This window comes from Miscanthus floridulus, chromosome 3 (genome assembly GCF_019320115.1).
Source record: "Miscanthus floridulus cultivar M001 chromosome 3, ASM1932011v1, whole genome shotgun sequence".
Taxonomy (NCBI): domain Eukaryota; kingdom Viridiplantae; phylum Streptophyta; class Magnoliopsida; order Poales; family Poaceae; genus Miscanthus; species Miscanthus floridulus.
In genome coordinates, this window is record NC_089582.1 from 15229238 (window position 1) to 15245419 (window position 16182).

The window sequence follows — 16182 nt, forward strand, 5'->3', positions numbered from 1 at the left end:
ATTCTAGCTTCTTTTAAAAGAAAAGAAAACAATCAAACAGCTAAAACCCAAGAATTGTCCCGTATTTGTCAATAGAAAAAATGAATTTAGTGTTATACAACCCAATGACGTACTCCCTCCGGCCTCTGTCCCATAAAAAATGTCATTTTTGCTTTCTGATACGTCAAACATTTTAAACTTTAACCATATATATAAGAAAATATTAATGTTTATGGTACATAATTAGTACCAATATAGATCATTGAATATATTTTATAATATAAATTTATTTAAAGATACAAATATTATTAATATTTTCTATAAACATAGTTAAACTTAAGAAAGTTTGACCAAACACAATCTTTTTCAGAGGAGTACTAGGACTCTAGGAGCACTATATATCTACTACGGAAAATCGTGGGTGGGATTATATTTGATCAAACCTGTTAAATTTGTAGGACGCAAAAGTTGGCTTGTCGCCGGTTTTGGTTGTTAGAGTTTACAGCACGATTCGGTGGGTGAGGTAGGTACCTGCGCGTAGGGTCAAAAGAGTGGCGTGTCACGCGACTCATCACCGTTGCTTTGCCCGCCATGTCTTTCAGCAAAAGCTCTGCTTGGAATGGAACTGGGCAAGTACTACTAAAGCAAAGGCCCCCTTCAATTCATGATCCGGGACATCACAGTACTTTGCTCGCTGGTAGTACAACCCTACAAGACACTAGTATACCGGCCTCTCGGTTTGACTACTCATCATGGAGTAAAAAGATGCATGTTGATCACCTAAGAACACGGTAAAGCATAAAGGAAAATATATTTGGTTGTGCATGCATGCGGCCGTGTTCGTTTGGCCGAAATTTGGTTTATGCTGACGCTGATGCTGAAATGCTGCGAGAGAAAAACATTGTTGGTTCGCTGAAAAGTACTGCTGAAGTAGTGCAGCCAATGGTGTTTTTCTCTCACAGTATTTTAGCATAAGCATCAGAGCTACTTTTCAGCCATGTAACAATGTTTTCGTCTCACAACTTTTCAGCATAAGCATCGGCATAAACCAAATTTCAACATAAGCGGTGTAAACCTTTCGGTTCCACAGTATACACACGCACAGCAGAACTTGGGCACTACTGAAGACACGGGTACTAGCTGTACATATTGCCTGCCCAGCTGAAACATCTCAGTAAATTCCTACCGCTGTTGCAGACTGCAGTGTCATGCATGCACGCAAATACCGTCAACTGTTAACTACTAGTCTGTTGCTCTTGATCCACATGTGTCCCAACTCATCTCAAATTTCGAACACACTCTGCTAGCCTAGACACCGAGACACAACAGGTGCAGCCAAGAGCCATGCACGGGTTGCTTCCTTGAGGCAGGCGGCCTGCATTGCAGACTGCACTGCCCCAATGGAGTCGTGCAGAAGATACCAATGGAGTGGAGTCCCCCCTGCATCTGCATGCCTGCCAGTGCCGGCCGATTCATTCATGGCGTCTTCACCAAACCTGTACTAGTAGGCTGTAGTAGCTCCTGGACGCAACGGAGTGAATGCGCGTGTGCAGTGCAGACAGAGTCGGCGACAGACTTTTTGAATGCCATCGAATTCTGGGCGCGAGGGAAGGGAGCGAGGGAGCCTCTGCATCGCTTGCACTGCACAGTTGCATTGCACCACAGGAGATTCATCAGAACGGCCAGCGCATTTCAAAGTGGCTGCCTGGCTGAACGACACGGTATTGGTAATAGCAGCAGCAGCAGTATGTACAGTGCATGCATAGTATGCATACGTACGGATGCAGAGTATTTGCGCCCTTCTGATCTGCTGAGGCCGGCGCGCCAAGCATGGTGACACACCGACGTGATTCACAGGCCATTGACTAATGAGAGCTTGATAAGCTGCCTTCGCTCTAAGAATAACTTGAGCGAACTCCTTCTTGAAGATTGCCCTGCATCTCTGCACAGAGGGCTGAATATCTCTGAAGATTAGATCATTGCGAACAGACCAAATGGACCAACACATTGTGATTAAGATTTCCATGAAGAAAGGCAAATGAAGCTGGGCCCTGAAATCTTGAAGAGTGGCGAAGGGATCATCCGACTGAGTAATGCAAAAGGGAAAGCTAGAAACAAATGTAGCACTGATTCTTCAGGTGGGGATTTGCATAGCACGCAACTGTAATCAGTATTATAGGACAACAGTGTGCAAACTTTGCCACCATAGCTGCATGCACCTGCTGGCTGCTGGTGCTTGCAACGGTGGGCAGATCGTCTATGGCCATGAGCCACTCATTGTTAACGCTACTGAAGACCCAACGCCTGAAGGTGAACCTGAATCGGGAATGACTGTAGCTGGTCCGGCACGGAAGGAGTCTGGTGCGCCAGGGATGAAATGGAGAGTCCGCGTCAGGCGTCCGAGTGCTCTGATCAGTGGGCGTGATTCGTAGGCTTAGACAAGCTACGCCTGTGCGAATCGCGCATCGGCAACGCCGATGTATTAAAGAGAGTAAGGGGAGAAAGAGGGTAACAAGAATTTACCAAAACAGAACCCGAACTAATCAGACCTCTGTTCTCTCCCACCTTGCGCGCTCGTTCATCCTGCTTCTTACTGCTTCCCCAAGCCTATTCCTACCTCTGCCGATCTGTGTCGCTAAAACTCACACATTTCAATTCAAGCCTGTTCATCAACATTAATGTTTTCCTCTCACAACGAATCAGCAACGGTGCTTTTCAACCTAGCTTTTCAGCGAAGCGAACAGGGCCAATTCTGAAGAAAAGACATTCATATATATACATATATACATATATACTACGTAGGAGTACCTCGGAAAAAACCGTAACTAGTGATGGCGCACAAGTTACATCTGTTGGGAGTTTTTACAGCTGAGCTGAGTTCACATCACTCACACAAACTCACTAGCCCAGCAGTAGAAATCACAGGAGGTTGATTCCTGTACCAAGAAATCAAGACAGGTTTTTTCACATCGATCCCAAAGCATTACAACAACAGAAGCACAACCAACAAAACTAACCTCAGTTACAAATTGCCACTAGTGAACCTACACTCTGCTACTCTCTCTTCCCCAGCATCTCCTAACTGAAACTGAAGTCTCCTACTACTGAAACTTGCAAGAAATTGTTGCAGCATTGTGAGCTGCAAGCCGCAACCACCATCATGCATGGACTGTTATTCTAAGCAATCGCTGGACGATCATCAGTGGCGCCCCGACCGCGACGACGAGCTCCCGGGCTGCAGCTCAGCGTACGGCCTGACGAAGGTCCGCCTCCACCAGACCTCGAACGCCCTCTGCAGGTTGGGGCACCCATCTCTGGCCTTGAGGAACCGACCGAGCCACGCGAGCAGCACGGCCTGCTGGTCCTCCAGCGGCAGCGTCAGGATGGCCTGCCCGATGCCGTCCTCCACCACGGCGCGGTCGAACCACCGGCACCCATGCTGCAGCCACCTGTAGTCGTCCATCAACGGCTGCAGCCACACGTCGAGCAGCCTCCGTCGCGTCTCCTTGGACGGCAGCGCCTCGCCTTTCCCGATCGCCACCAGCAGCCTCGCCGTCACGCAGCTCACGAGGTGGCGGTGCATCACTGGTATCTTGGGGTGCAGCTCGGCCAGCTCCGCCTGGCTGGCCCAGATGACCGTCAGTTCATCGGCTGCGTTCCTGTCTGATAGGATCTCGGCTAGCCAGAGGAGGTTATCACCTTCCAGAGCGATCTTTCTGAACGTCTGTTCCTTGCTGCCTGAAGATTCTTCACCCACGAGCTCTTCTGGATCGGAAGCTTGGCGAGACAATGCCAGCAGGGAATCCAGGCAGTTCTGGAAATAGCTGTACAAGGTCATGATACAGGAGGAGTCTGCTGAAGAACCATTGGCGCAGACGTTGCTGTTCTCCTTGAAAAGCTTCAGGACCAGAGATTTCATCTCGCGGCGGCCTCTGTCCTCGCTGCTCTTCAGCACCAGGTCAATGATATGCGCAAGAGTGTCATTCGGCGGATTTGTTAGGACGTCAGATGTCACTCTCCTTAGCAAGGGGTTAGCTCTGTGATCCTCATCGTGCAGCTGTCGGATGGACGACACAACGTTTTCTTCCTCGTCGCCGACCCAAGGAACCGCTTCCAGGTAATCTAAGCATGACATGATGCATGCACGGAAGCCTAGTGATTCTGCGACCTACAGACAGAACAAAATGTAAAAATGCATACACACTAAAATAGAAAAGGATATGCATGTTAAGAAGTAAAATTTACCTTACAAAATCCAGTTGATCATTCCTAACTCATTCGAAAAAAATCTTAAATAGCCATTTTCAGACAATCATGCTCTAGCCTGAACCTTAATTGCTTCTGCTGGGTTTCAACTTTAGCCTACCCCAACTTGTTTGGGACTTAAAGGCTTTGTTGTTGTTGTTGTTGTTGTTGTTGTAGACAATCATGCTCTAGATCAGATTCAGAGAACTTGTTTCACACCTATTAATTCAATATAGAAAATGCATGGAACACTACCTAAATCGAGACTGATCAGCCTACCTAAATTGTGACTGACCAACTATCCATTGACAGAATTTCAAGATGATTTATGATAAGTTGTAGATTACGAATTGTTTGTCACGCTCTATTGCGATGATGTATCATAATAATATGAATAAATATAATCAGCATTAAAAAAGATATAGAAACATATTCATCTGGATCTAATCAGAATCACAATTTTTCAAGGCTAAAGTTCCACTAAACAATGTGTGAATCAGTAAAGTTTCAGTTAGCATACAAGGAATTAAAATTTGTGGTTTGGAATCACTAAAAGTCCTTAAAGTTTGAAATTTTTAAGCAAGAACATCTCGGGGAATAGACACCTTTTAGCTTATGCACCTAGATGGCTATATAATATCAATAAAATGTTCAATGTACCTAGGGTTAAAAATAAGATGTTGTATGACCATATGACCAAGTGGCAAACCAAACCATCGGAGTAGTGTCTAATTTACCAAAGCATTGACTGGAGGTAAACATTTTTTAAGCAAAAGAAAGCAATGATAGTTTTTTTCTTATAAAATGGCAATATTTTTTTTTCCAGTGTCAGGGCTCTGGTGGTGGTGTTTTTAAAAAAAAAAGAAATAGAATCTGCCGTACAAATTAAGCTGCAGTTTAAACATCCCTAGTTAGATCTTAGAGGAGGAGTTGGTGATACATCAGTTTAATCTTAGTAATTGTTTTGAACCACCACAGTTCATGCATGCTCAACTGTTCAACATTGTGAATAATATAGATTATGCATAAGGACAAATTTATTGTCGGGGACCAATACTAGGGTACCCGAAGAGGAGGAGCTAATGGTCATCAACATTGATTCATCCGAGCAGTCAAGAGCGCGACTATAGCTCCAACCGACCCCAGGCGCGCAGGCTCCGCCTCGCCCGACCTCTGAGGAAGGGCTACACCTCGCCCGACCCCGAGGCCGCGGGCTCCGCCTCGCCCGACCTCTAGGGCGGGCTCCGCCTCGTCCGACCTCAAGGCCGCAATCTCCGCCTCGCCCGACCCCAAGGTCACGATCTCCGCCTCGTCCGACCTCGAGGCCGCGATCTCCGCCTCGCCCGACCCCGAGGCCACGATCTCCGCCTCGCCCGACCCCGAGGCCACGATCTCCGCCTCGCCCGACCCTCTGGGGGCAGGCTCCGCCTCGCCCGACCCCTTGGGTTCGCACTCCGTCTCGCTCAACAGAGACCCATACCGCCGCCAACGACTCCAGGTCCAGGCGTATGGGCCTGGGTCAAGACTCTGACATCAGGGAAGAGACTGTCACCCCTCGATGTAACTCGTGGCCATGACGGGCCATACCAGAGGGTTCACATCAAGAACAGCGTCGGACGTGCCGGTGCTATTCTGCCTAACCCTTGTACGAACGATGACAGGCGTGTCAGTTCACCACGACGTCCGCCGGGAAGGGATGGAACGCCATGACCGGCAGACAACGCCTGCGCGTGGCGCCAGTGATGGACAGGGCCACGACGTGGAGCTGTCCCTGTTGACATCTACAGGGTCGGCATGACCCGCATGAAGGAGAAGAAGGACCTGGCGATCCTGGAAGCTTTCCTCTCTCTCGTTCTTCTTCTTTTCTTCCGTTGTAACCCGTGCTTTCCCTTGGCCTATAAAAGGGAAAGCATGGCGTCTCATGAACGGGGCCCGATCCGATTAAAATCGATCAATCGAGATCGACACAAGAAGCACGACACGAGCACTCGGCTGAGCAGCAATCGAGCTCTCAACACCCATTCACTCCTTTCACCAGAGACTTGGGATCATTTCCCTCTCTCGTCCGTTTGTACCCTCTACTACAAACTTTTAGTGCTAGTAACACGAGCAGCAGCGACGAACTGAACGTAGGGACTTTCTGCCCGAACCAGTATAAACCCCATGTCCTCTAAGCACACCATCCGAGCCAGACGCGTAATATTAGAAATTTACTCGTCGGTGGTAACTCGAAACACCGATATTTATATAGCATATGAAGTAATGAAGACATTGGCAAAAAAAAATCAAACACAAAATTGGCAAATTAGGAAACTGTGGCAGGAGAAACCTTCAAGATTCGCAGAACTCGTGGAACAGTTTGCTTGATAAGCCTCTGCTTGACATCCTTGCAGTACATCAACCCAACAGTCTCGACATAAATCTCCACATCCTCACAATCTGGCACCTCAATGCATGCCACCGGAGACTGCCTCGAGATTCTATCGGCAAAAAAGGTACTATTTTCAGCAAGGATGTTCTTGTGAACAATCATCTTCACAGCTACCCCTTCCTTGCCATGCAGCACAACCTTCAGATCACTCGTGCCAAGCTGCCCAAATCCGACCAACATCTTATGTTGCTTTGGTCGTTTCTCGGGTGCCGGTGCAGGTACTACCTTCGGTGGATCAGGGGCAGCAACAGCATCTGCTGGAGGGCATACTTGCTCATCTGAATTGGTTCTAGACCTAGTAGGAGTGGACTGTGCTCTCTTCTCTGAAGAAATGGTTGATGCCCTCTGAACCGAGGACGCCTTTGATGGTGCAGGGGATGCTCCCCCTCTAGGTCTGCCCTGCTGGTTTGGGCTCTTTGCTGTCTTCTGAAGCGCGGCCTGTGATGGACAGCACCAGAATCCTTCCGGGGTGACGGCAATGGGCACATTTCTGATCCTTGGTGGCTGGCCATCCAGCCTACCAATCTTGAACTCTGCCATGACTATCTTATGAACAAGCCTGTATCTTCCTTCAGAGATGGCTAACTGAAACGGTTATTTGGTCTTCAGAGGTTTAGTTGTGATTTGTGAGTGGTGCTAATGTGCACACCTGAAGCAAAAGAATGAATTAGGAATTTAGGATGTACTGTATATAGCCAAGAATGCGAATTAAGGAACAAGAAAGCATTGCAGCGTTCAGGTTGTCTAGATTTCCTAGCGTTCAATAATTGGAGCCTGCAACCTTTGACCAAACAAAAATAGTTCGGATCTCTATCCTATCCATAGCAAGTTAGCAAATTCGAATCAGAAGCACTGAAAACAGTATAAAACAATTAGTAGAACCACAAGAGCAGGAACCAACAACATACTGAAACCTCACTATTGAATGGACAAAAATGTCCAATATTCCATCAAATTTGCACAAAACCAAACCAAAAGCTACTCTAAATTACAATCCCACATTCCCCACCCCCTCTCTTTCAAATAAAGGCACCAAATCAAAATCAAGAACTACTAGAACATCACAAAATTATACCACATAAAAACAAGAATGCCCATTAAGAAACAAGAAAGCAGCATTGCAGTTGCAGCATTCAGGTCCTCTAGATTTCCTACTGCTCAACAATTGGAGCCTGCAACCTTTGAACAAACAAGACTAGTCTGGATCTCTATTTAAACCCTAGCAAGCTAGCAAATTCGAAGCAGGGGGCACTGAAAACAGTAGGAGTATAAAACAATCAGTACACCCACGGGAGCATGAACCAACTGAACCTCACTCAACGGACACAAATGCCCAATATCATGCCACCAAATTGGGTACATTCCCCACCCCCTCTCTTCCAAATTAAGACACTAAAGTAAAAAATTCCGGCTCCGCTCACCAATATCAGCAGACAATTAGCAAATTCGAACATCACTAGCACATAGGTAAAGGCAAAGAGAACAGGCGGACAAGAAGCATTCTTTTTTCGGACGAAGATGGCCAAGAATTACCTCTCTCGCATCACATTCCGGCTCGGCTCGTCAATCAATCAAGGAAAAGGAGAGGGCGAGGGGAGGAGGCTTCACTCACAATCAAAGCCGCACCACTCCTTCGTCTCTCCCTCCTTGGAGAGCTGGCGGGGGCAAGCGAGGAGGAGGAGCGGTGAAGAGAAAGCAGAGAGCGCAGCAGACTAGCAGAGGCGAGGGCAGGTAAGCAGTGAAGCTAGGCGCGGCGGGCATGAACGCATCCATCCCATCTCCACCACCAGCTGCACCTCCTTTTCCCCATCAGCAATCAGTGGTGCTCCCCCTTTAGCCCGCTAGCACACCGCGGCCGCCATCATGCCGCCTCCTGCCCTGCTCCTCGTCCTCCTCAAGATCTCATCTTCTTTTGAGCTTCTTTTTTTTTCCTTCTACCCTCCTCCCCCTTTCGCACTCGCATACAGACCCACAAAGAGTGAGCGAGTGACTAGCTAGCTTCCACACACACCCCCGTTTCCCGTTGCGTGCTGCGGCAGCCGGCAGGGGCAGGGGCAGGGCAGGCAGCGGCTACTGGTGGCCGTGTTGCATCGCCATCGTAGCAGCACTGCAGCAGCAGCAGGGGCCAGAGGACTGTAGAAGCAAGCAGCAGAGTACCGGGGCGTGTCGCTTCCGGCGTCTTTGCTCCCTTGATTGGGCTCAGAGCCAAGTCACTCTCACCTCACGGATTCGCCTGCGACAAGCTCTCGTCCGGCCACGCCGCTGCGACTCCGATTCAACTCGACTCGAGTGTCAGTCAGTCCTCGCATGGAGAACCAAAGATTTTTACTGCAGCTTTCTCCACCCGAGGGCCCTAGTTTACCGTGCCGAAGCGCCGGGCCCACACGTCAGAGTCCATGTTTTCCGTGGTGTGCGTGCAGCGTGGCAGCCTGGCAGGGTTTTGGTTTCTCGAATCTGGGGGCGCTGCGCTTGCTTTGACTGCTGCCTGCCGGAACCTACAAATTTTAATCCGTAATGCTTTTTTATTTCAAAAGACAAGTAGTAGTATTTCGTGACGATTCTCGCATTAGATTTTTGTACCTTTCTAATGCTTCCTCGATATATAACTAAATCACACCTTTTTAAAAAAAAAGGGTAAAGTTCAATTTATACCCTCCAACTTTCACCAAAGTCCAGATTTCAACCTCGAACTTCAAAACCGGATATCTTTGGCCCTCCAACTCTTAGAAACCGTTCAACTTTCGACCTTCTGAACGTTTTTCGGGTGAACAGTAACTTTTGGTATTTTTGGGAGACGTCGAAATTTTATATTATTTTTTCGAGCATCTTAACGTCCTCAAATGAAAAAACTAAAAACTATAAAGTTGTAGATCTCATCGAAGTCTACAATTTACATATAAAAATTATCTTCATCCGACATCGTATTGAAGGATTTTCTATTTTTTGAAATTTGAGTCTCATCACGCGACAAAATATGGTGTCGAAATTTTATATTGTTTTTTCGAGCATCTTAACGTCCTCAAATGAAAAAACTCAAAACTACAAAGTTGTAGATCTCATCGAGGTCTACAGTTTACATATAAAAATTATCTTCATCCAACATCGTATTGAAGGGTTTTCTATTTTTTGAAATTTAAGTCTTATCACGCGACAAAACAATTTTGTTGTTAAAATCTCTTCAGATTCGAAGCAAGTGAAGGATGTGAAAAAGCGTGCACTGGACTCGTTTGCCGTCTTTCCGTGCCACCGCTCCGTTTCGAGGTGGTGTCTAGTTTTTTGCCACGTCACACGACCAGGGCAACGTGTGCTATTTAGGGCCTATTTGAATAATAGCTGGCAGTTAAAATCAGTGCTACTGAGTTCAAATAGAATCACTAGTAGATCAACTAGAGGTACTAACATTGTTTTACCACTATATTGTCTCTTTGAGAGATATTTAAGGCTTGTTGAATCTATTAATATTTAATACTAATAGTTAACAACTAAAACTAATATACATACTAGTGGATTCAAACAAACATGCTAACAGACCAACTAACTATTAGCTAGAAAACTGCCTATTAGTTTCATTAGCATGTTTTAAGGCTGCTAATAGATACCAATAGGTGCCAACTATGTATTAGTAGACGGATAATTAACTAGCCAACTATTAGTGTTAGCGGATCAAACATGCCCTTAGATTATTTCGCTTCATCACTGATGTGTCTTAAAAAATACTTCCTCTATCCACGAGAGAATGCGATTCCTACTTTTTAATCAGTCAAACGATTTAAAGTTTGACCATAGTTATATAAAAAAATACTAATACACCAAAGTTGACGTGTTTATATCGTATATGATATCGTTTTGTTAGATTCTAATCGTTGCCGATGTACTTTCGACCATATGGTATCGTTTTTGACATTACGTTTCAATGATAGCATATCATTTTCGTTTTTATTAACAGAGAAATGTGCAATTGACAGCGACGGAGCTTTCTTTTCTACTTCTACCCCTACTTTTGTGGAAAGAGGGAGCTCCTCCAATGGGCCTAGTTCGTTTAAACTACTTTTCAGTCGAGTCAGCCTATTTTTAACAGGAGCCAATTCCCTCAGTGCCACTGGAAATTTTGCCACTTCTGTGTGTGCCACTGAAATTGCTAAATTTTCTTACTAGCCATTGTAAAATAATTATATTCCTTGTATGCCACTTTCGACGGATTGCTGTTAACCTGAAGTCAGGTTTCCCCTAAAAAGATAGATTTGCCCCTCCAATGGAATGAAGTGAAATTTTGCTCTTCTCCTTAGTTGACATCGCTGGTTCATATTACATCAACATGACAGCAACATAAGTCAAGCAAAATGAGAGCTGTAATGTCTTGTAATATATAAGCAAAATGACATGCAAAATAGGAGTTTACAAATTAATATGTCATCAACAAATAATATTTCATCAGACAAGCCACATAACATTATGAGTTCCAAGTTTCTCATCACACAGACCACATGAACATTAGTGTTTGATGACATTACATCAACCTAATATCACCACAGATACCTAGCAAAATATGAGCAGCCACATAGATGGCATGAGTACCAAGTTTCTCATGACAGACCACATGAATGTCAGTTTTTTATGTCATACCAGGAACCTAATCTCATCACAGACATAGCAAAATAAGTGATCAGTATAGGTATTCATTCTAGGATTTTTCTTTTGCTCCTAGTAGACATTGCAGGGCTTTCAGGAGTCTTGCTTCTAGTGCACATTGCAGGACTATGTGCTGCCACCAAAGGTTTCTTCTTATTTGCTTGCATTCCCTTTGTCTTCTTTGTCTTTGCTTTCCCTTCTGCCTTGCCTTCTCTCTTTCTCTTGCCTTTAGGTTGGGAGGGGGCAGGTGGTGGTGTTTCACAAGAACTTGGCAAAGGATACTCAATGGATAATTGTTCTGGTTGATTTGACCCACATGCTGACCTATACATGCAAATTATTACTTGGAGCTGAGAAGAAAAGGTACTATACATTTGCAAATGGTACTTGATGCATTGAATTTCAACTTACTTATTACTTTTTCCAGAGCTCAAGGTAGTAGAGCAGCCTTGGCTGCATTAAAAACAGATTGATTTCAACTCAGGAACAGAAAAAAACTGAATCTAGGTTTTAGAAATAAAACATTTCAGAATTGATTTCAATTCACCTAGGTGGAAAATACATTTGTGTTGGTCCAGAGGAAGTAGATGCACCAGGAACAATGCTATTCTCAGTTGTTTCTTGTGCAAAATCATTTTTTTTCTTCTTCTTGCGAGGGCCCCTGCATAACATTACAAGTTATTAGTACAACAAAGTATTAGTATAAGTTATTAGTTTGCATTAGTGCAAGATAGGATACATTACCTCTCAGCTAATAGGGCTGCAATATCATCTGGGTTACCATTTTTGCATGTGCGCCAATGGTGTCCATATTGTTGGCACACTTCACACCTATGCTGCCCCTTCCTGTGTGTTGTGCTGCCATTGTTCTCTGTACACCCTTTGAACCTCTTGTTCTTCCTTCTACCATCTATGGGCTTCAAAAGTGGAGGATACATGAAGAAGCCATGGGCTGATTGTGGCCATTGGGACTTGTCAGTAAGGGCAGGGATAAGATTCTCATATGCACCTCTAAATTTTTGAACTGAATAGTATGGGTCAACATACATCTCCAAAGGATGTCCTAATGAAGTGATAAATGCAATAGCATGCATGCAAGGAATGCCAGAGACGTCAAATTTTCTACATGAACAAGTTTTTTGTTCAAGGTTCACCACACACTTGAAGCCATTGCTTCCCTTCATACACACTTCTGCAACTTTATTTGAGCATGAATCTACATCCATGTCCAAATTGAAGCTTTGTTCCTTCAACTTTTTAATTATATGTGGCAAAACAACTCCTCCAATTTTTGTTGACACTGTCCTCCTTGTGTGCCACTTTTTCATGAGAAGTTGTCTGATCTTGTCTAGGAAGTCATCCACATTCATGGCCTTGAAGGGCTTTACCCAGTTATTGAAACTCTCAACCAGATTATTTGTGACATAATCCACCTTGCAATGGGTTAAGAATTGACTTCTTGTCCAAATCTTTTTATGGTGCTCCCTTATGTAATTCATTGCCTCTGTATTAGCTTCATCCATTGCTTTCCAATGCATATCAAAAAAATATGAAGACCATGAATAAGCTGCTGCCCAAAGATGGTCATCAAACACTTTGCCTCGGTACCTTTTCTTGAAGTTGGACACCAAATGGAACATGCATTCACGATGCTCAGCTCTTGGGAACACTTGCTGCACTCCAGCCATCACAGCTTGTCCAGCATCAGTACAAATAGCCAGCCCACTAGGTACTCCTATGACATCTCTAAGTTTTTCCAGAAACCAGATCCAATTTTCATTTGTCTCAGAGCCAAATATTCCAATAGCAACTGGATACATCCAGTTGTGTCCATCCACAGCACATGCACATGCTAGCTGGCCCTTGTACTTTCCAGTCAAAAAAGTACTATCTATTGCTAGATATGGCCTGCAGCCCCTAAGAAAACCATCTATGCATGGTTTCAAGGCAAAAAAAAGTCTATTGAACCTAATCTTGCCCTGGATTGTGTGATGATCAATTACTACAGCACTACCTGGGCATGACCTTTCAATCTCTGACTTAAATTTAAATAAGTTATCAAAACTACTGTCCCAGTCACCAAAAAGTTGATCATGTGCTAGATCGTTACCATCATATACTCTCCTGTACGGTACCTCAACCTTGTACTTTGTCTTTATCTTAGCCCATAATTCCTTTGCCCCCTGTGTTGGATCTTCAGTGAGCCAGTCCTTCACAACATCACACACCCAGAATTTGGTTGTATGTTTCACTACCTTACTTCTTCTTGCACTGGTACAGCTATGTCCATGAGGGTTTTTTTTACCTGGCATGAAACCAAAATAAGTACGAGTTAATAGTATAAACAAAACAATGTGAAAACAAGCTTACAAAATCACAGAGCTACCTTTATTGAAACTTTGTCATCCATTGTAGAAGCATGCAACCTCCACCTACATCCATCTTGTACTTTCCTTGAACAATACACCCTATATCTTCCTGGATCACTTTTCTCAATGTTAAATTCAAACTCATGCTTAATTGCATAGTAAGACAATGCCAACTTAAATTCACTCATGTTCATATATGTGCTACCCACGTCCATTGGGGGGTCTTCTTTGTCATAAGCAACAATAGAAGGCGGTATAGGATCCTTTCCCACCAATCCATCCTCCTCCTCGTAGTCTTCATCAGAGTTAGATTCTGAATCAGACTTAGAGGTCATGCCCTCATGAGAAGCCCCAATTTTAGGTGCATTGGTTAAGTACAAGCCCTCCTCATCGACACCCACAAATTCATTCTCCGGTTCTAGATTTGTCAGGTAAGGGTCATCATCAGGAGTGGTGTCATCATCAGAAGAGGCATCAACATTAGTAGGCTGGCTTGTTTCATACATGCTGGACGAAGGTTCAGCATTAGGCCACTCAGGGATTTCAGAGGGTAGAGTGTATGCAATAGCCATGTGCACCACCTTGCTATCAACATGTTTGGCAAACATCGCAAGCAATTCTTGATGTGTTTTGACTTCTAAATGGTTTCTACTAGCAGCATCATAGTAGGCAACAGTCACAAGTTCTTCATAACCAGGAGAATACTTTTCCACAATTTCATCAACAAGATCCTTGAAATTGCAGGTGTCGGAGTCTACAACCATACTGATAATAAAGCAAGAGACTTCCTTCCTACATCTAGGGTTGCCAACGAGCTTTATCTCCAACAGATAGCTCGATTTAGGGTCCATCCTATGAGTTCAGATGGCATCAAAAGTAGAGATCTACTGCATACTTGCCCCATCACCTAGATCAAGACAACATAGGAGAAGAACACGCATCACTTACCCTGCAAGAAGCCAAGAAGGACGTGGATCTGAGGTCCCCATTTCACCCTCCCCTGCTCGGCGGCGCACCCGGTCTGGCGGAGCTGCGGGGCCTGCCTCTGGCCGCGTACTCGCGCCCTCTCCGGCCTGGTGGCGCGGCCGCCCAGCCCCTGCTCGACGGCGCTCGCCCCTCTCCGGCCTGGTGGCGCGGCCGCCCCAGCCCCTGCCCGACGGCCCCTTCCTGTCCTGCCTGCTCCCGCTCTTCCCGGCCTGGTGGCGCGCGCTCGTCGCCCAGACACGCGTGTACGTGTGCGTACGCCCCAGGAACCGTGTAGCTATGTTCGTGAGAGGATAAGGAGCCTCCAGGATAAGGTTTCTGGCCTTGAGGGCAATAACGACATTTTGCCTTGCTACAGTGTTCGTGCAGGGACTGTTTCTATCAACATTCTAACGAAAGCCGTCGACAGTGGCACAGAACGCATGAATTTTTTTTGCGGTGGCTGGTAACAAAATTTCGCGATTTCAATGGCACACATGGAAGTCCTAAAATTTGTAATGGCACTGAGGGAATTCGCTCTTTTAACAGCCGAACACGACACCTTCCTCTACGGACGGACGGAGCACTTTTTCAGTCTCGGCCGGGCCGAAGGACGCACAAATAAAGTTGATGGATTTTATTCTCCCATCTCGCATTTCTTTCTCTTTTTGAATGAAAAGTTGGTCGTTGAAATGGAATAATGGATGGACTTGGTGACGATGCCACGCCACCTTTTGTTTGATTATTTGACCGAGAGGGCCATCCCTGCTCCGGCGAGTAGGTGACGAATGCTGCTGGTGTCTGGTGTGTTGAGACTGAGAGATGCTCGAGCTGGAGCACATGGTTCAGCTGCTGGCAGGCACGACCCAACAACAGTGTTAATACAAATAATAAATTATTATGTGGTTCTCTGTGCATCAAATCCATTGTCGTCTAGTCCGGTTAGGATACCTGGCTTTCACCCAGGCGACCCGGTTCAAATCCCGGCAATGGAAATATTCGTTTTTTTTTTCCTTTTTTGTTTCGTGTGATGCTTGTTTTTCTTTTTTTCTTTTTTTTTTGATTTTCTTTTTTGCTATGTGTGTTGCTTGTTTTTCTTTTTCTTTTTTGTTCGGTGTCCTGCTTTTTTTTTTTCCTTTTTGTTATGTGTGCGTCATTTCTTGCCCTTTAGTTGACACGTTTACAATTGAACTGTTCTGCAGAGGGCACAACGATATCTGATTTGCATCTCTCCGCGAGAGCAACTGCCTTCAGTCCCGTTCAGCCGAGTCGAGCATTAGCCAAACAGTGACTGAAATAGGCATCACTTATTAAACTGTACGTCAGAAAGAGCACGAGAACCCAACAGCAGTAGATTCAAGATGGAACTTAATTGTTCATTTCTGTTTGACACTACCCTACCACTCCACTCATTGGTTTTTGTTTGCAATTTGAAAACATAAACGAGGCAATGTGCTTCAGTGTCAACTAAGACAGGAGCTTTATGATTTTCCAAAAGATGGCCATGAACATTCCAAGTAGTTACTGTATCAGTCGCACTACAGTAGCGCCACGCCATGTACCAAC

The 16182-nt window shown here is 45.2% G+C and overlaps 2 protein-coding genes across 4 annotated transcripts; both read right to left on the minus strand.

Moving 5' to 3' along the window:
- Positions 1-2786: 2786 nt before the first annotated feature.
- LOC136545057 (BTB/POZ domain-containing protein At3g50780-like) lies at positions 2787-8942 on the minus strand. 2 transcript variants are annotated; one of them, XM_066537101.1, is made up of 3 exons: positions 8189-8942; positions 6554-7304; positions 2787-4147 (listed from the first exon to the last, which is right to left on the minus strand). In XM_066537101.1, exons 2-3 carry the CDS (start codon positions 7193-7195, stop codon positions 3179-3181), a joined length of 1611 nt encoding a protein of 536 aa, XP_066393198.1. In that variant the 5' UTR covers positions 7196-7304; positions 8189-8942; the 3' UTR covers positions 2787-3178. The 2 variants fall into 2 exon arrangements, with proteins under 2 accessions (XP_066393198.1, XP_066393197.1); XM_066537100.1 differs by having other exon boundaries at positions 8268-8941.
- A 2259-nt stretch (positions 8943-11201) lies between these two features.
- On the minus strand, positions 11202-14954 carry LOC136545058 (uncharacterized). 2 transcript variants are annotated; one of them, XM_066537102.1, is made up of 5 exons: positions 13671-14954; positions 12029-13589; positions 11832-11945; positions 11696-11737; positions 11202-11608 (listed from the first exon to the last, which is right to left on the minus strand). In XM_066537102.1, the coding sequence occupies exons 2-5, from the start codon at positions 13102-13104 to the stop codon at positions 11332-11334; spliced, it is 1509 nt and encodes a 502-aa protein (XP_066393199.1). In that variant the 5' UTR covers positions 13105-13589; positions 13671-14954; the 3' UTR covers positions 11202-11331. The 2 variants fall into 2 exon arrangements, with proteins under 2 accessions (XP_066393199.1, XP_066393201.1); XM_066537104.1 differs by lacking the exon at positions 11696-11737.
- Positions 14955-16182: the final 1228 nt, after the last annotated feature.